We start from the raw sequence: 21,216 nt of genomic DNA on the forward strand, positions 1-21,216 counted from the left end.
CCAAAAATAAACGGAGAGCCCGGAAATAATTCGAAAAATCTAATCCAAAAACGATAGAAGAGAGATAGCGAGAGAGAGTCTAAAAATAATGGCGGAAAATCGAAAACTGATAAAAGTCTAAAAAGCGCGGTGAACTCGATGAAATCGCCGGCCCGAAATCTATTTTCCGTGCCGAAGTCGTGCTCGTCTTCGCAAAGAGCCGGGCGTCGAACAGTAACCGTACGAAAGGGACAATAAATTCGCGGGAAAAGCGGAAGTGTTCGCCGCGGTTTCCCCGCGAAAATATGTCGCCGCGTGCTCCGCGTGTCCGACGCGAAAACAAAAACGCGGCCGCTGCCGCGCGGGGGCGAAAATCCGCGGCGGCGCGTCGCGGTTCGTCCGCGGAGCTTTCGTCCGCGTTCCGGGATATGTTTAAACACGGCTAGCGCAAAATACCGGGCATAAAACAAAACCCCCCCGCCGCCGCCGTAAGTACATAGTCGGGAGAGTGGCCTGTCTAAGGGGAGAGAAGTTGGAGCGGTGCCAGCTTCGAGTTTCTCGTTTCCAATCCGTAGATAGCTTTCGTGCTGGCTACAAAACGAAACTTCTCCCCGTCGCTTCGCGACGTAACTGGAAACATCAACGAGATATACGGCTATCTATCTTTCTTTTTCGTATCGCGGCACCGGGATCTACCGTCCCCCATCTTCTTCCCTCGGCACGGCTGCTCTCCCTCCCCCCAGGCACCAGACCACCCACCTTCCTACAAACGTAATTGAAAGATACAAGAAGTTGCTTATAAGCGACGGGATTATCGGAAACGTCCATCGGGATTTAGCGCTTTCTCGCCGTCCTATCTCGAGATCGGACCCGAGGACATGTCCAAACCCACACCCCTCCGATGGAAATGCAGTTAAGGAACCCCGGGCTCTGATTTTTGGGTCGAACACGTTCGCCTGATTTAAGGTCCCTGCGGCCTGTCCACCCGAACACTTCGGTTTGCAACGTCGCACACCGAAGCGTGCGATGGAAAAAAGATCAAAATGTCGATATCTGTAATTGTAATCGTGTTTGTTACGAGCGCGTTTGAAGACGAATCGGGATATTCTCGAGGAAACGAATAATAAATGATACCACGCGACGATAATGTTACGCGAATATTGTAAAATATTATAACTCGTTAGAATATTGTGAAATTAATGTTGTAATATTAATGTTATTCGTAACGCGATTTTCGTATCAGCGCGTAAAATGCACAGGGTGTCCCAAAAATGTCTCGCAGCCCGGAGATAGGGAATCCGGAAATTATCAACTGTATTTTATTTTTGCAAAATGCGGGAGCGTCTCGTTGAGGTTTCGCGTTGCTTGTTCGTCTTTCCCGAAGCATGATCGACCAGTAAATTGACAGGGTTGCAATTTATTCCGGTTAATTGAAACTATGATTACGGCCGTTTAACCGGGCCGAAGAAGCAAATTGGAAAGAGTGTGATAAAAACAGGGATATACATGCGCGCAGGTCCCTCGCCGGCGAGGCGTAACTTAATTTCGGGTCTGGTATATCGGATGTTGATCAAACGTCGCAGGAAAAGAGGAGGGGGGGGGGGGGAGAGAAAAAAAGAAAAATTAGGGAGAAGAATGCCGGGACCTTGATGTAGTTTTATTCCGTTCGGATCGTTGGGGCTAAATTAGAAGCGATTCTTTACGACTTTTTTTGCGAGCGGCCCGTTCCTCCCCGAGGAAAATTTCCGTTTAATCGTAGCCTTTAGTTTCTCGTATTTCCGCGCAGACAATTGTACGAGAATCATTTGTCTAAGCAAGTTCCGGGCGACAATGGCCGCCGACGGTAAGCGAGAATTTTATCGGGAACGGTGCCCCGATGAAAAATCCTTAATCTCGGCGAAATTTATATCGCTTGTATCGCTTATATTAATATCGCTTATTCGTCACCGAACGGGTTAACAAGAACCGTCTCTCCGTTGATTAGGAAAGCGTGGAGATGATAATGCGACGAGAGAAGAAAATCGGGTTAGAATTACGCTTTGAAATTTTAACGCTTGGAAATGTTCCCACTGTTGTTAGAAAAAGAGGGAGTCGTCGATCGTTATCATTCTACTTTGAAGGATTTGAAAAGAAATATTGCTCGTAAAGGGTAACAATTAGGCTATTTTTCTTCTGCCTCGACCACTAAAGAACTGCTGCACGAATCGGTTTATATTCAATTTATAAGCCTATATACCTTAATAAATTGAACAAAATAATTGAACAGGCAATATCAACGTTGTTGCAACAAAAATTTAAAAGAATTATTTTTTCATATTTTCTTGCATACGTATCGTTTTCCGGGCCAATCAATTTCGGTCGTTATTCAGAACACATCGTTCCTCGATGAAATGCTCGAACACATCGTTATCTCGTGATGAAAATTAGGTAATCGATACATTTACCCTACATTCGAAGCTTCGAATATGAAGCTTTCGATCGTCGGCAGCGATCAACGATCGTGCGCGCGCGCGCGGAACAAAACACAACGACGATACTTCACGACTCCATTTTGGCAGAATAATGGAAATCGCGTGCGCCGAGGCCGCAGCCATGCATTCCGCTGAAACAGAGGCATTGGGGGAAAGTTATGTCTCACTTACATAAAACTTCAATCGTTGTCGACTCTTTCATTGGCTCCAGGTTTTCGTAGCGTGTGACCGAGTTCTCGGCGTAACACTTGAACGTCCTGCCGTTGTCGTACTCGGTGGCGGTAAAAGCCAAGTAACTTATGGTTTCCGACGTGCTGTCGTTCTGCGAACAAAAAGTATTAAAAGAATATTAAATCAACGCGACATTCGTTATCGAGCATTTCCCGCGGCACGTCAACCGGCGAAAACTCGGAGCGAAACGGGGCACGCGGCACCGAAATCGTGCGGTATTCCTAACTGCCGGCGCAATATAAACTTTCACCATTATTGAAATGGAACTGTTACCTTTCTCCGAGCAACTTCACCTTCCGGAATTACGACGGCGTTATTCTTTCTTTTTTTTTAGGCTAGTCTGACGGTGGCGCGTGCTTATCTAGGGGTTTCGGGAGCTGCGCGCATTTTAACAGGGCTGGGAAAATATAGATCTTTGAAATAGTGAATAGACTGTAAATATACAGGGTGTCCCAAAGATCTGTCTCGCAATCCGAAAGTAGGGGATTCCTGAGGTGATTCGAAGCAACTTTTTCCTTAGCGAAAATGCGATCCGCGGCTTCGTTTACGAGTTATTAACGAAAAACAGTGACCAATCAGAGACGAGATCATTTGGCGCGAGACTGGCGCGAGACTGGCGCTAGGCGGCCAAGCTAATGAGCGGAACTGGACTTCAACCGCCTTCCGCTGGCTGAGCTCGCCTCTCATTGGTCAGTGTTTTTCGTTAATAACTCGTGAACGAAACCTCGGAGAAAATTTTCGCAAAGGAAAAGGTTGCTTCAAATGACCTCAGGAACCTTCCATTTCTGGATTACTAGACATTTTCGGGACACCGTGTATTTGCATCTTCTCGTGTAGTAAAGAATAGCAAATACATTTTTTTAAAAATAGTGATTACGTGGTACGTGGATAAATACAGGATGTCCCAAAAATATAATCCGGAAATGAAGGAGAATTATATAAATATAAATACAAAGAGCAGAATACAGAATGACGAATTTTCGTGTCACTTAACATTTCTACCATCGTTGCGTCATCTTTCAGCTGTGATCCTAATTTCGTGGGCCTCGTCTTTCTTATTAAGGTCGCGCTACGTGTTCGCATACGCTATCGAGCGTGTTTATCAAGGGACGACGACGCGACACGGATTTTCCCGGCCAATTATTATTCATATCGAAAAGGTGAAAATACAGCGGAAAATTGGCGCTGCGAAAGTATATTCGGCCGGTTCGCTCGTAAATCTCTATTAATTTTTAACAAAAAAAAAAAAGAGAAAGAAAAACGGTAACTGCGAAACTCGCGTGTTTTGCGCTCGCCGAATTTCCCTACGTAAACAGATTATTATTAAAAGATCTAGTTGTTTGAGGAGTACATATATTATTCATAGCCCGAACTTTGAGGGCTATTTTCAACTCGTGAATATGAATGAAGGCTGGTAGAAAAAAAAATACGCGTTGAATATTTTATCGAGTTCTGTATTATGTGCAAGTTTCATGGAAATTGGGGTGTCACCTGCCAGGGTCGCTGTTATTAATAGTTAATTCGAGCTTCAACGTTGTCGATAAACATTAATAATTGAGAAAAATCACGGTGAACGGTGTATATGCACTTTTAGCGTAGAAATTGATAGAACGGAGGCAATATCGCGCGAGAGAATGATATTGTATTATCCTTACGGTTCGAATACTAGTATTTTTCCTGGATTATCGATGCAATTCGACTGGATGTAATTGTAACAGATCTGCGGTTTTTGACATAACCTTGACATTGGCAAGTCCGCGTCTCATTCAGATATAGTTATCGAGATCTGCAAAACGCGTTGTTTAAATTTTCGTTCGAGATTCCAATAAAAAGGCTCAGAAAACTCCCTTTTTATTTTATACCGTTATTCCAAGAAATAGCAAACTTGGACAAAGTTATTTCGGTCACTGTACAGTGAACTAGTCTCTTTAACATTCGACAAATATTCAAGTCGTTCGGACCAGTTTTAAAACAAATCATCGCTTTATACTTTGGCCCATGGTAGAGGAGACCATCCGTCACGGCGACCAAAAATCCCGAAAACACCGGAGACCAGGTCCCGAAACCAATACCGGTGAAAAATGGAGAATAAGTTTCCGAGCCGGCGAAATAATCTCGGCGGGATTAATAGGATTCCCTTTGAATACGATTCGCCGTATTGTCGGAGACTATGGCTAATAACTCAGGGTCATAGTTCATTGGAGCGCAGCAGCCGATGGCTGAAGGAGGAGTCGGGAGGACCCGGCTGAGAAGTGAAGACGGTCTTGCGGAAACTTTCAACCGTCGGCTGTCCGAACTCCACCCGCTTAATGAGCTACTCATTTCGTATAGAGATCGTCTGGCTATATAGCCAGCTCTTTAACGGCGCGAGCGCCGACCTCAAAATTACCGTGAAATCGAAGTAATTCGTTTAGTTCGGGAAAAATTCGGAAGCTGAAATACGTGCCTCCAACTAGACCTAGTACCTTCACCGGAGTACCGTAATTTCTCCTAGAAATGTTCTGATACTGAGTCGCGATATTTCGGCTCGTTTTTATAGTAACTCGTGCGCAAGAGGCAAAAGAAGGCAGATTCGAAGGCAATTCGGAGGCCACGTGACACGATTCGAAGGCAATTCACGGGCAACGTGACACGATTCGAAGGCAATTCGGAGGTCACATGATACGATTCGAAGGCAATTCGGAGGCCACGTGACACGATTCGAAGGCAATTCACGGGCAACGTGACACGATTCGAAGGCAATTCGGAGGCCACATGATACGATTCGAAGGTAATTCGGAGGCCACGTGACACGATTCGAAGGCAATTTGAAGGCCACATGTCTCGTGACAGGATTCGTTGAAATCATTTCAAGAATTGTTTAATTCCCATTTCTCACAATTTTTGTTTCGCGAAAAGAAGCCCGCAGAAGTCTTTCCTATCGCGCTTCCAACGACGGAGATTTCGATATTTTGAGCCCAGAAAAATCGAGAAGCTTCCGCCGCGGTGAACCTGCATCGAAAAGAAGGTCACGCGGGGACACGTGCCACGGAAGTGGCCCGAAAACCCACGGGAACGACGAAGACGAAGAAAGACCGCCATCAAGGTTGCTCGGGCGAATCCACTTAATCTCGCGTTCGCCGCGATGTTTACATCGACGAGCGTTTGCGGCACATAATTACTTGGCTCTATGCAAATTCCGTCTGTTGCCAAGTTCAAAGCCGCGTGATTCAGTCGTTGAGTCACCCGCGCGCCATAATCAAGCGCACTCGATAAACAATGCTAATTATGATCCGTGACGCGCCGAAAACCGAGCGCTAGAACCGCGCCGATAATGCGATTCACAATTCTGCCAGGACCAATTAATAATACGTTGTACCCGGGCGTGAAGCTAACCGCATTTCGCTAATGGAAAGTTGTGTTGCCCGGGGAACCCGGAATTAGCTGGTATTATTTAGAAAGCTCGACGGAATCTTGATTTTTGTTTCCGAACGGTTTTCAACTCGAAGGTCTGAATAGAGTAAATTCTCCCGGAAATGCCAAATTTCCGGTTGCCGTGAATTTCCTTGTGCCAGTCGTAGGACTATGATAGTATCTTGTCTTTCTAAATTGTCCACTTTTGGGCACAGTATAAGCGTGAATTAGGGAGAATTTATTGTAGTAGGCACGTGGCCTCCGAATTGCCTTCGAATCGTGTCACGTGGCCTCGGAATTGCCTTCAAATCGTGTCACGTGGCTTTCGAATTGCTTTCGAATCGTGTCACATGGCCTCTGAATTGCCTTCGAATCGTGTCACGTGGCCCCCGAATTGCCTTCGAATCGTGTCACGTGGCCTCTAAATTGCCTTCGAATCGTGGCAAAAAAATTAGACATGCTGGCCGCTGCCTCTTTTCGCCTTTTTCCACCGAACATTTCTTAAAGAAATGACTGTAGAACACTCGGGGCACGATCGCTAATAACAATGCCGGCGCGAACGCGACGATCAAGTTATCGTTTCTTAGAGAGCGAGCAAGAAAAGTGATCCGATTTCTTATTCAGCCAGCCAAACTGAAGTGACTTTATAGCTTCAGATATTGCCATAATGGATTTATGATGGCGGCGTGGCGTACAGATCCGCGATATATACGTGTATGCGTTATTACACCGTCGCAGACCGAAATGACATATAATGATTTTCCGATGCGAGAAGCCTGGAACACCTTATTCATCTGTGAAATCACTTTTTCATGCCCGAATAAGAGAACCTTTGTTCAGTCAAGGGCTCATGAATAATTGACTGTCAATTGCTCGATGTTGGAAATATACGAGGCGTGTGCATCGTTCCCGAAGGTATCGAAAACCGAACGTGGAACTCGGATAGTAGATTCAAAATGTTATGCGCTACGAATTGCTAGAACGAATCGTCCGTTTTATTATACCACGATTATTATTGCTATTATTGTTATTATTGCTATATTATTAATATTTATTTATTATTAATATATACATATATGTATATTGCTGTTATTAAATGTTTAAAATAGCATCGAAACAGCGGAGTCATTAGGTCCGAAACTTTCCTCTCAGCTTAATGAATATTACGAAAATCGATTGGCTGCAGGCTTTCGAACTTACGGAAGTATGTTAAAAAGTAACTTTTGTATTTTCTCTGCTCGTGAAGTAGAATTTACTGTGCTTGCAATTAAACTGTGGATATTATGCGTTTGCTGGAAATAATAGTTGAGCGAACTACGATAGAGTGAACGAATAACGTTGTAACATGGACTCTTAGAGATCATAATCATTTTCTGGTCGACCGATACACGCCTACGAACATTTAGAAAATTCAATTCTGCGTACACGTATTTCTGTCTATAAAAATTTCGAAAATCCGAGCGACTTTTCTGAAGCAACGTCTAACCATAAAAATGTCGCGAATCCAATAAATTTCTGAATAAATCGTTACCCACGGAATGAAACAGAGTACAGTAATGTCTCCCTAATTGACGCTCGGATCGTGCACACAAAAATGGACAATTTGGGAAGAGGAGATGCGATTATATAATTAACCATATAATAATTTTATAATTGTTGACAATTCGTAACTATAAAAACAAACCTCTCTCTCTTTGTGGACAATCTGAGCGTCGGTTAGGGAGACATTGCTGTAACTTTTAAGCAACTCGAACGCTGCGCGTTGCCGATCGATCTTGTTTGAAACGAGCAAGCGACCCACGTCCCAATGAAATATACCGAAAACGTCGCGTCGCCGGCCGAATTTGAGTAATTGCTTTCGCGCTTCAAGTATCATCAACTACGGATTCCCGTTTATTCAGAGAACAAAGTAGTTTATTGCTCGGGAACTCGCTGCGAGAGACGTCTCGGGACAGCTTATGCAGCGAGCGCCAGAGCACTTTGTTAGTGAAAATATTTGCTCGTCGAAACATCCAACTGCGTTAACACGGTTTCGGGAAGTTGACGAAAGAACGTGTTCGTTGTTCTCGCAGCGAATCGCAGTTCGCGAGTGCCCGAAAGAATACCACTTAACGGAGAGCTGAGATGCAACGGTGAACCGACGGATCCGTGACGACAGTTACGTTAAGTTTCGCTGTCAGATTTTGCGAACCGACTCGCGATGAGAATCGTTCGACGAGAACGGTTTATTTTTCACGTACGATGATTCGATTAAAAAAATTAGACAGTTATCAGGACATGATCGAAGCGACGTGAAATGATCGAGGAAATATGGAATTGCTAATTAAGGGTGAATTCATTTTTGTACCTATTAGTACGTTGGTGGCAAAGTGTACGCTGGTACACTTTGTAAACTTTTTATTAAATCGATATTATTTCGCTTCCTCTCTGGATTCTCTCGTTTCGATTTATTTCAGTAGAAAGATCATTGTGATCGTTAAAGAGTTACCCGAAAGCAAATAATAAACTGTACAATAAAGTATATCACACGATGTAAACAATATTTTGTACTCTCGTTGATATTTCTTCTGAACAAATATCTTTTGCCAGAGGCGACGCATCGAAAAATCGCGGAATCGCCAAGTATACGAATTGCGCGAAACGGAACAACGGGGATAAAAGCACGAAGGGGGCTGATTTAGCTACTTCTGTCAATTAAGCGTCTTCGTCGTCTTCGTCGTCGTCGTCTTTGTCGTCGTCGCCGAGTATATTTCGCGTCGCCGAACGGAATAAAACGTCGGCGGGGAGGGACTTAGCCGCGTTAATTTTGCAAAACCGACACGTATGCACACGAATTCGGAGAGACGGTACTCACGTTCTCCTGCACTTTCGTCTCGAACATCTCGAATCTGTCGTTGCTCTCCAAGTACTCGGTGCCATTCTGCCAGGTGACATTCGCCGCGGGTCTCGCCGCTCGTACCGTGCACTGCAGAAGGATGTTCGTTCCTCGCACGACGTGGCCCACCACCCCGTTTAAATCCATCTTCAGCGGTCGCACTGGAAAAGATGTCACGTCGTAGAAATATTTAAACTTCCGTGCCCGGGGATGTTAACCTCGGGAAGGGGAGGGGGGGGGACATTTAAAGCGTGTGATATTGCAGAGCACGCGGGACAATCGGATCCGTCGAGACGTTTTGTGCGCGGAGATCGCTCGATAAATATGTTATTCTACATTGTAAAAGTTATTCGGATTGTTTCGAATACGGTAATGCGACAAAAATGATCCTTGCGGTTCATTTTTATAGTTACGAATCGTCAACAACTATAAAAACGAGGTGCAAGGCTCGAATAATCGTATCTCCGCTTCTCAAATTGACCATTTTTGTGGACAATCCGAGCGTCAATTAGAGCGTCAATTAGAGAGACATTACTGTAAATATTTATCCGAGACAGTTATCCGAACGAATACTTTTTGGTCGAACGTTTCATTCGACATAACAATTATCTTGCTTTTCTAATTCTTCTAGAACTTTAATTCTAAAGTTTTAGAAACAAGCGAAGTCTTGCAGCCGGCTCGGAATTCCCTCGTCTTCATCGCGTGCGAGCAACTCGAGACACAAGAGACGGCTGCATAAAATATCGCTAGAAATAATTTAGCTTAATTATATTTGGACTTTTTTTATACCGTCGAATTTCTATGCGAAAATTGTTCCAGCGGATACAAAACCGTCCGCCGATAATCGTAATTCGAACCGTAACAGTCGCTTTCGAGCTTTCGCTTTCGGGCCAGTGCATCGAAATTCGTGGATTACCAGACGAAAACGCGGACGATTGTAATACTTCGCGAGCGGCAGATAATCTGGACGGGCGTCGCAAGTTGAAAATTACAATGCGCTGTCCAAACTGCCGAGCGCGTCCGGGCCGCTTAAATTTTCAGTGCGCCGCGGCCCAACGAAACCGCATAACGTCTCGTCCGCCGGATCCATTTAAATTTCCCCGCAGAAGGATACCGGCGGGCCAAACCCGAAGAAAATAAACGATAAGCCCCGGCGAGGAACGCATTATTCAGAAAATCCAATTATCGTGTTGGGCGGGCTTGACAGTGATGCAACCTTTAGCCTTCGTCGTTTTTTTCTCTCTTTCGTCCAACGGGAACGCGGGACCGCAATTGATTCATGACACGTTTTCCCGCACCTTCCTCCGAGCTCGTGCGTGTACGAAAGAAAGGAAGTATACAGGGTGTCCCATAATTATGTTAACACCTGGAACCGGGAGATTCCTGAGGTTATTCGAAGCAACTTTGTCCTCAGCGAAAATGCGATCCGCGGCTTCGTTCGCGAGTTATCAACGAAAAACAGTGACCAATGAGAGGCGAGCTTGCCCAGCGCTACGCGGCCGAGCCAATCAGCGGAACCACGGTTCGTCCGCTCGCGCCGCCTCGCGCCAGCCGAGCTCTTGCCTCTCATTGGTCAACGTTTTTCGTTAATAACTCGCGAACGAAGCCGCGGATCGCATTTTCGCTAAGGAAAAAGTTGCTTCGAATCGCCTCGGGAACCCGACGTTTCCCGGAAATACCATAATTTCGGGACACCCTCTATACGCGTTACAGTTCGTTCCTCGCGATCTAACGTGGCACCGGGGCTGAGCCGCTGTCTCACGGAAGAATAATATGCGGGCGTATAAGCTCGGAGCCCGGACAACCGGGGACGGAGCAAGATTGAGAAACTCGGTTGCATAAAGACGGGGCGCCGATGGGTGGCGCAGGGAAATCAGAAAGTCAAGTTGCATCAAAGGAATTCGATGGGATCTTGCCTTCGCCGGGGATCTGCCTCTATCTTGCAAGACTGTTGGTGGTTTAAGACACGCTGTTCCGGGGAAACCGTTATCAGTGCTTTCGGTTGTCCGGGTAACTGGAAACACTTCTGCACACTTTGGGAATTAAATTGGTAGAATGTCGATTTTATGCGTTTGTGGCAGAAATGTGAAAGGGAAGAATAAAATAGTGAAACACTCTGTTAGATTGAGATTCGAGTCGGTGATTAGTGGAATGTGGATTTTATGCATTTATGGTAGAAATGTGAAGAGCAAAATTGTACTAAGTATTATATGGCTATACGAGTATAATGAGCATTTATTAACTTTTATTTCGTATAATACTGACATAACTTTAGCATAACTTTGATATAACTTTGGCATAACTGGAAATATATAATAATATAGTAATATATACATATATATATATAATATATTATATAAATATTGTAATATATATTATATTATATATATTATAGTATTATATTACTATTACTATATACTATTGTATATATTACCAATATATTGTAATATATAAGTAATATATTATATAAAAGATTGTCCCGAAGTTGTCGCTGTCATAAAATCGTAATATTTATCGGACAGTTTGCAGTTGGAGGCGCATATGCGAGAGCATTAGTTAACGGGCACATTCGACGGTGAGGAATATTAAAAAGTTTCCAGTCGGGCGCTTTTAGCACGGTTTCGGGTCTGGCGTGTAGTAAAATTTCTAAGCGCTAGTGCACGTCCATGTTCGCCGGCTATCGGCAGATATCGTAAAATCACACGGGGATTTCGGAAACCAGTCATAAAGTTCACAAGCGAAAGCTTTCGTTTGTCGTGTTCGGCCGGCAGGAAATGAAGAGAGGACGTTCCAGATGGGAGGTTCGACTTCTGTCATCTCGGCTATCTGTGTAATTGAACTGCAACAGCGAGCGCCGGCCAATTTTCGGATCGCGTTGCTGCCGTTTACTCCAAAACACAGATAGCCGGATAATAAAAGAGGCTTCGGTGGAAATAAGTCGCGCGGGTCATTAGAGAATCGGAAGCCTGGCCGCGCGACGATTCGCAGGCTCTTCGAAACGGATTCGCGAAAGCTCTGTTCTATGAAATATTCGGTGCGCGATAGAAACAGCGGAAACTCTTCTTTTTTATTTACAGAGAAATTAGAACCGGTTGATGAACTTTCCTCGATTCAGGGTTCCGAGACATTTGTTCCACGAATTGAACAGTTTCAGTGCAATCTCGGTTATGAAATGAAAATTATGCTGAATTTTATTTCATTTTTTCTCGTTCTATAGATCGGGGAATTAGCGATTCCGCTTTGTTTAACGTGAAAATAGAAATTTTCGAGCGGGGAATTTATTCAATCGCTTCCGACGAACGTGTTAATTACAATTTAACGTTGTTGAAAAATAGATTTCGATTAGCTCGCGAACGCCTGCGTTTGCATCGCGTTCGATAAACGTTGATCGCAACGATGAAGCATAGAAATACAGTAAATTCTCCCTAATTTTCCTCTAGCCTTCAAAATGGACAATTTTGGAAGAGGAGATACGATTGTTGCAGCGATTTTATCGTTTTTACACCGTTCGACTATGTTCGCAGCGGTTTCAGCTAAGAAGACCACCGTCGTCGCGACGCGACGCGTTCATTTTTGCCACATAAACGCGAAAGGATCTGCGGCGCGGTTACAACCGGGTCGAGTTCTACCGAGTCGGCTAAATAAATTCGCTCGAACAGGGGCGATCGCCAGCTGGGCAACAATTTGTATTCCGCTCGTCCGCGAGCAACAAACAGCAGGAATCCGTTCGCCCGGCGAAGACGGTCTACGAAGACCCCGACTACATTGCGGGCTCCCGCTTTTTATCATCCGGCAAGTTCAATTTCCGGCTACTCCGGGGCGAGCCACTCGGCGTGGCTCTCGGGTCTGCTTCCTGGACCGAAGAAACATTAAAAAGTTCACATGCTGGCATCCAACGGCTTTGTCTGGGTGCGAATAAACCGAACTTTTCCCTTTGGCTCTGGACGGTCCCGGTCCCCCCGTCCTCCTTCGCCACCCCCTGCCGGGGGGAAACACAGAGAGAAGAAACTTTCCTCGGGACGATTACACGAGAGATAATTTTCGAGTGAAACCAACGGGGCGAGCAATCAGCGAAACGACGCGACGAGGCGGGAACGTGAAAAGAAAGACTGTCGATTCGGAACTGGGTGGGGAGCGAACGGGGAATCTAATATCGGGGATTGCATTTGCCTTGAACCGCGCGCGTCGACCCGCCTCGCTCTCTCCTATTCCTGCACCCCTTTAACGAGAAGAAAGCGGAAGAAAAAATGACAACTACCTGTTCTTCCTTTTCTGCCGTTCTTATTTTTAACGACGCGCGCGAGCGCGAGGCTCCCTCTCGACCTGTCCGTAACGTCGCTTCCGAGACGCGGGCTGCAACTTTCGAGCTCCGTTGTATGTCTCTCTCTCTCTCTCTCTCTCTCTCTCTCTTGCTCTCTGAGTCTCTCTCTCTATATCTTGCTCTCTGAGTTTCTCTCTCTCTCTCTCTTGCTCTCTGAGTCTCTCTCTCTCTCTCTATCTTGCTCTCTGAGTCTCTCTCTCTCTATCTTACTCTCTGAGTCTTTCTCTCTCTCTCTCTCTCTCTCTCTCTATCTTGCTCTCTGAGTCTCTCTCTCTCTCTCTCTATCTTACTCTCTGAGTCTCTCTCTCTCTCTCTATCTATCTATCTATCTTGCTCTCTGAGTCTCTCTCTCTCTCTCTCTATCTATCTATCTTGCTCTCTGAGTCTCTCTCTCTCTCTCTCTCTCTCTCTCTATCTTGCTCTCTGAGTCTCTCTCTCTCTCTCTCTCTCTATCTTGCTCTCTGAGTCTCCCTCTCTCTCTCTCTCTCTCTCTCTCCGTATGCGTGCATCTATACGCGTGCGTGTGTATACGCGCGCGCGTGTGCATGCACGCGCGGGTGTTCGTGCACACAATCGCGGCCGCATTCAGCGAGAACGGTCGATCGAGCCGGGTCTCGTGCGGTTTCGAAGAATAATAGGGAAATTTTTCGACGAAGGTAATAGGATTTCGCGGGGATAATTGAGGAAAGCGAAAGTAATTTTCGTAGAAAGGCAGTTCAAAGTGTTTTTCACGCGATTCAACCCCGACTCGCCTCCCCCCCCCCCTCTCCTCTGTAACTCCCTCAATCGCTACCTCGATTACCGTCTTTAGATTTGCGTTTCAAACGCCCCTTTCCTCCTCCGCCACCTTCTCGCGATAACTAATATCCCTGGTTTGCCGCGCGCGGGAGGTTTGCTCCCTCGATAATTATTATCCGATTAGGGATTTCTCTGTCCATGACCTTAAGAGTTTTACGTCGGAGTCCGTCGTTGGTTTGGCAAGGTTCACTTCGACGGAGCTTGATCGACGGTTTCGCCGCGCATCTTTGTTCCTGGACATGTGCGAGTCGATTTGAAGGAGATAAAAGAACCTGTTACCGTATAAAAATATTTATCGAAATATATTCGAAATGAATTTTATATTTGCGTTTAATTTTGGCAGTCGGAAGCTCATATCCAGGACGCATTATTCGGACGACCGAATGTTATCTCTGAATGTATTGTACTTTCGTGTCAGCAACAATATGCACGGGCAAAGGGTATTATCTATTGTCTGTGAAAGCGGATAACGTTGGCTACGGTGTTGTTAAATGCGATTGTTTGCAATTTGTAAATTCTATTCCTAATAAAATAACAGGAATCGAAGTGCGCCTTTTGAAACACAGTGGCTTTTTCAAAAACAATTTTTTTTTTCTTTAGGTGACAGAGGGACTAGTCTACTAGACAATGGCTAAAATGTTTTTTTTTTAATAATACGAGAGGCATTTTTTAAATTTTCGTTATAAGCTCGAATAAAAAAGTTAAAAACGATTTTTGTCATTTCAAGTGGTAGCAAAATTTAATAAAAAGCATTTTAGTCATTGTCTAGTAGACTGGACCGTCTCTCTAAAAACAATCGAATCATATAGTGCAGTTTTGAAAAAGTCATCGCGTTTTGAAAGGTGTACGAACGCTTTTGCGGGCCACTGTACGTTTAATTCCATGTAACAAGCACGGCGAGAATTATTTCGTTGTAGGCAGCGGCTAGACAGTATGTATTTATCGAAAGAACTGAATATTCATAAATGCAGAATAACATTTTCCCGTGACCGGCGCGAACTGAATAATATTTATATTCATTAAAATCTTTGTAACACGTTTCGTGCGATGTTGCGGGTCAAAGGATCGATTAAGATAGCAGATCGTAGGCAAAACTTTGCGATAACTGTGTTCCACTGAAACGTAAAAAGAGCTCGGTCATCGAAACCGATACAATTTTACAAATCAGAAGCTCTTACAGTTCGAAGAATATAATTTATTCAATTCGATGGATTTTTTGGGAAGATCCCGAAGAAATGATCAAGCTTGGAAGCTTTGGAAGAAGAGACGGAGAATTTCCAAAGATGGAAAATCGATCGAAAATTACGGCATTTTCTTCAATCGCTTAGAGACATAATACCCTAATCGAACGATTCGCAACGACAGAATGTGTCTCGCGATGGAATCTAAATTACCCCGTCGCTCTCCTCGGGTCTTCGAAAATGCGCCATGAAGCTAGACGATCTAAACTGAGTAGTTCCAACAAAATGCACACCGAGTATAATGAAAAATAAATGCATTCCTTGATGCGATGCATGGAACGATATTGTACCAGCTGTTGAACTAAAAATGTTACAAAAACAAAATAGCGAGGGTCTCCGCTCTGCGATCGTTTTTTAACGTTTTAACGATCCACTAGTGTCACCAACAACCAATTAACAGGTCTCTAAATTGATTTAGGTATACTATACACAGTAAGCATTCAACTTAAACAATAATTTCTGGGCATTACATAATAATAATAATAATATATCGGATTATTCGTTCAATATTAATGCTACAGTGATCGTCAAAATGGCGGGTTCCATAGTTTTTATTTTAGGAAAAAAGGACGCTAAAAGATATTTTATTATAAGATATTTATATAAGATATTACTTACTATTATTACTATATTTTTATATAGTAAATACTATATTTATTACTTACTATTATTACTATATTTATATAGTAAATACTATATTTATTACTTACTATTATTATATATTACTTACTATATATAAGATACTACTTACTACTTTACTATTACTATTACTCTCTTACTATTACTTACTACTTACTACTTATTATTTTACTATTACTATTACTTACTATTACTTACTATTTTATATAAGATATTACTATAAGATATTTATTTATTTTATTATATTACTTTATTTTAATCCTCAAGCATTAAATAAAGAAAAGAAGAAAAGAACAACGAGAGATCAAGGTACACTAGAACCTCGATTAACCGAACTAGATTCTCCTCGATCTTTATTATATAGATATTATTTATTGTTCCAAGCGATAACGATGAAAAACCGTAGAATCGAAGATAACGATTAATCGAAAATAACAAGAATATTGAACGGTCGATTCTGAATTCGGATAATCGAGGGTCTACCGTGATCCACGGAAGGATCTCCTTTCGCCCTCGGAGTCGTCGGTTGCTCCATCGATTACACGAACTTCCACGGGGGTGAAATATTTCTTTACCGCGGGCGAGATGGCTCCTGGGAGAGGTAGCAGGTTGGCGAAGCCGATCCCGGGGCCCGAGCCGAGTTTTTAAGTACGGAATCGGCGCGGATGCGATTGCCGGGTCTTGTTTGCCGGTAAGAAGCGGGTTTCACCCCCCTGTGGAACTCCGGCGGGCGTCTTTCAGCGAGCGTTTCTTTCGCACTTTCGCGCGGCGCGGCGCGGCGCGGAGCGGCGACAGGTTCCGAGGCCTGACTTTTGACAGCAGCTGCTCCAGCCGTGAGACTTTCGCAGATACGTTGCGGCCACTCGCGACGATTCAACTTTAAATCCCTGACAAGTCGTTAAAAGCGGCTTATTTAATCGATTTATTCGCGAGCCCGCGACCCCGCGCCCCCTCCGGGACCCCTTCCGGCCGCGCCGATATCGGAAAGGAATGAAGTTTCTGAAGGCGTCGGCCACTCTGTCGGGTTCGATTGAACCTTCAACCCACGACGAGCCATTTCATTCTGGATCCCGTGGAAATGATATGTACGCTTGTCGGAAATATAAATTTTCGTCACGTTTCTAATATGTTTTCAACGTACTGCAGCATTTTATTGAGCGCCTCGTTCTTGTTGTATGCAACGGTGTTCTGCAATGAAATTGCATCGTTTTGTCGCAGCTGTGTGTCGCGTCGTTTTATTGTGTCATTTTAATGTACTATTCCTTGTTGCAGCTCTCTGTTCCTTCTTCTGTTCTTTTATTGCATCATTGTATTCTACCATTTTATTGCATTATTTTATTGTATCATTCCCTTTGTACCATTTCATTGCATCGTTTTATTGCATCACTGTATCGCATCGCTGCATTGTGCACCATTTTATTTTAGCTTTGTATTGCATCATTGTATTCTACCATTTTAGTGCATTATTGTATTGTATCATTTTTTTCTTGTGCCATTTCATTACATCGTTTTATTGCATCGTTGCATTGCATCGCTGCATTGTGCACCATTTTATTTTGGCTTTGTACTGCGTTATTTTATAGTATCATTTTAGTGGGCCGTTTTTATTGCAGCTTTCCGTTGCATCATTTCATTGTACTGTTTCATTACATCGTTTCATTGCATCATTGTATCGTAGCATTTTTTTGTACCATTTTGTTATAACACATCGTTTTAATGCATTATTTTGTTGCATCACTGCATCGTTCCATTTTGTCGTGTCATTTTATTGTACAATTTAGTTGAATCATTTTAGTACGCCATTTCAATTTCAACTTTGTAATGCGTTGTTTCATCGTTCCATTTTATTTTCGTCATTTCACCAGCATTATTTTAGCGTATAATTTAATTAATACACCGTACGGTACAATAATTTTCTTCGAATGGCAATACTCGCGTCAATTTCGATGAACATTTACGAACGATCCGCTCGAAGTCCAACTTTTCGATAAAAAATAGAATTATGGTCGCACGTTCACTTCAACGCGACTTCACGGAAGAAAGATTACTCTTCAAAAGGTCCCCTGAAAAGTTGATCCACGATTTTTTGCCACGACTCCTATTGTACTCAACGTAAAAAAGTGTGCCGGTGGCATTTGAATAATCCAAAGTACGAGTGACGACAACGGCACAATTTTTCTTTGTAACCTATTATGGCATCGTGAAACCGAGACTAAAAATTGCGGATCAACTTTCGAGAGCGCGAGTCGCAAACGGGGAACTTTCTGCGCGCTTTCCTTTTATCTGCTTTCAACATTGCGCGCTTTACTTATTCCCAGCTACCGGTTACGGTAATTATAATTCGTAATATTTATGTGAATTATAAAATTTTGCCGGGAATTTATAGGCAGCCGGCGGGGCCGCGTAAACTCCGCGAACGATACCCGGACTTTTTTATCAGTGTTTATTAAGCTCGGAGTTCGAAGCGCTCGCTCAAAGCAAGTATACTCATTTGAGCATCCGCGAGGAGCGCATCGTATGAACCTCAAACGCGTGAAGGTTTAGATAGCATTGACGGTGAAGCAAGCGTGAACCGTGCGCGGGTCGCTCGATTCGATCAAATCTCTGTCAGAACTTCAAAGTGAGCACGCGGCTCGTTGTCAACGTGGACGTGCTCGAATAAATTGACGACGCGTATTATACATACAATGTGCTCGTACGAGATAGCGCCTGCATTAAGAAATTCTCCGGGGGCATAATTTATGATTGTAAAATATACGGGAATATAAAATGAAAGAGGTAATCGAATATCGTATTTTATTGACTAGAACGTTTCTTCTTCCTTTCATTGTCGAAACTTTGCCTGCAAGAGTGCACTGTGTCACAGACTTTAAAGGAGGACGCCTGCAAGAGTGCATTGTTGATCGTCGATATCAACTTGTAATTTGACATGGAAAATATTTTTGAGACTCTAAAGGAGGACGCCTGCGAGAGTGCATTGCAAGAGTGCATTGTTGATCGTTGATATCAATTTGCAATTTGATGTGGAAAATATTTTTGAGACTCTAAAGGAGGGCGCCTGCGAGAGTGCATTGCAAGAGTGCATTGTTGATCGTCGATATCAACTTGCAATTTGATATGGAAAATATTTTTGGGACTCTAAAGTAGGATGCCTGCGAGAGTGCATTGTTAATCGTTGATATCAACTTGCAATTTGTTATGGAAAGTATTTTTGGGTCTCTAAAGAAGAACTCGAATTCCTAATACTACCTAATTAATTGATATTATCTAATTAATTGATATTATCTAATTAATTGATATTATCTGTCAGGGATGAGTGCACTCGCAAAGAAAAATATTCGTTCCCTATCCGAGTGCAGAACAAAGAGTACAGAAAAGTCGACGAAAGCGTCACGACGAGTATACTCGTCGAAAAAGTCGCGACTTTTGTTCTTACTTAAATGAACAATTAAATATTGGTAACGAAATTATTAATTTTCTAAAATAAAACCGTCTTTTTGATGCAATATTTTAACAGCGACGCTCGCTCTGTGTTCGACGAGTATACTCGTCGTATAGGTGCGCGCCCCGAAATGGAGGCACCCATAGCTACCCAACCGGTTAAGGGATGAAAATTATTTGGTGTTCCCGTGTTTACGTGGTTCCTGTCGCCAGGAATCGAAGAAAGTATCGCAAAAACCGGCCGTTGTCGACGCGGTCGGTGCAGCCGATAATGGTGGCGGATCCTTCTATTGAATTCCGGATAAAAATAGTCATTATTCCTGCGCGATTAAAGCCATGGAAGGGATCGAAGCCAATTCAGCTGCGCGCCGCTTAGTAATCTTGAGTAATTTATAGGCTACCGTGGCTTTTAAATGAAATGCCGGTGGAACGGGCGCGAAAACTGCCGGCCGTTTGTATAGACACACCGTATTACGATGTGCCGCAGGTAATAACATAAATACCTAATAACCGAACTCGTCGGTGGAAACTTTTCCGCCGTTGTACTCACCGAAATCCGACCATAATAGCCGTCGAGTGCCACGATGGTCCCGTTTCATGCTGAACTTGTCGGATCGATCGAAGTCACCGATTTCGAATATTTTATATTTCGAGATCGATTCGATCGCGCTCGGAAATATTTTTAATAACCGAACTCGCTAAAAGACTGCTTTACTATTTTATTCACTGAAATGTAATCTAATCGCTATCGACACTGACGACAGTTTGATTTAACGCTAGATTCATCACGGCGATTAAACGATTTTATTACCAAATTATTAGAATTATAACGAATTTGCTGGAAAAAGATTGAACAAGATTCGGTCGAAATTTTGAGCAAAGGAGACACAGTTAAAATCGTCGAACATATGTCAACGTTGGAAGAAAGAAGAAATTGACAAAAAGTAATGCTGCTGCGCTATAATAATAATAATTAATACCGCGCACGATTAATAAATGTGTACGGTTGTGTCGGAGCAGAGAAGCAACGCGGTGAATGTTATTAAAATACAGTTTCCCGCGGAACGAAGATTACGTATTGTCCGATTATTTACTGATAAATATGCATACAGCGGGATCGTAATGAAATATTAAACGCAGAAACTGAATCTAATATCCTCCTATACTTTATGCCGAGAAAATGACAAAGATCGAGTGGCTTTTATGCAAAATATTTTCGAATCGATTACCGTTGCGCGCCCTATTGCTCGAGTCTCGCGCCGATCCACTTATGAATAAATAACAGCCGGCTCCTTCCGGCGGATCGCATTTCTGCATTTTTAGACAAAAACGTAATTGGATTTTTGTAATTTGAAAGCCAAATTGCGTGCACGGATACGGCCGCTTAACATTCGGGAGTTCGGAACAAAGCGGCTACAAAAGGAAATATAATGACCGAGAGGTATTAGAATATTCTCGACATTCTGCGCTCGGTCATTGTTAATTAATCTCGATCGATGGTCGCGCGACAAACGAATCGATGGATCCAGGCGATGGAGTACCATTGAAAAACACAACGAGCTGCCTAAATGCATTTCTTAACGATTAAAAGATCGAATGCTGATCGAAATTATTTGATTCGATACATCCGTATTTAGTTTTTAGTATAACAATACGATCTTTTATTTCCGAATCTTACATAATCTTTTATTTCAGGATATTGTACAATTTTGCATTGCCCGATATTCCCGGATCATTTGTTTCTGGACGTTGACGATCATTCATTTCCGAATATCGAACGATTTTTTATTTCCGGTTGTTGTCGTAATTTTGTATTTCCGAATGTTA

General features: G+C 43.3%; 1 protein-coding gene across 9 annotated transcripts in view; it reads right to left on the minus strand.

Annotated features, from left to right (window-relative positions):
* Positions 1–21,216, minus strand: part of nrm (neuromusculin) — a 533,882-nt gene that overhangs the window by 80,609 nt on the left and 432,057 nt on the right. For all 9 annotated transcript variants that reach the window (XM_033487004.2, XM_033487002.2, XM_033486998.2 and 6 more), the window contains exons 6-7: positions 8,929–9,110; positions 2,622–2,772 (exon numbers count right to left, since the gene is read on the minus strand). In XM_033487004.2, the coding sequence (XP_033342895.2) occupies positions 2,622–2,772; positions 8,929–9,110 (333 nt within the window). The remainder of the gene's footprint in view (positions 1–2,621; positions 2,773–8,928; positions 9,111–21,216) is intronic.

This window comes from Megalopta genalis, chromosome 2 (genome assembly GCF_051020955.1).
Source record: "Megalopta genalis isolate 19385.01 chromosome 2, iyMegGena1_principal, whole genome shotgun sequence".
Lineage (NCBI taxonomy): Eukaryota > Metazoa > Arthropoda > Insecta > Hymenoptera > Halictidae > Megalopta > Megalopta genalis.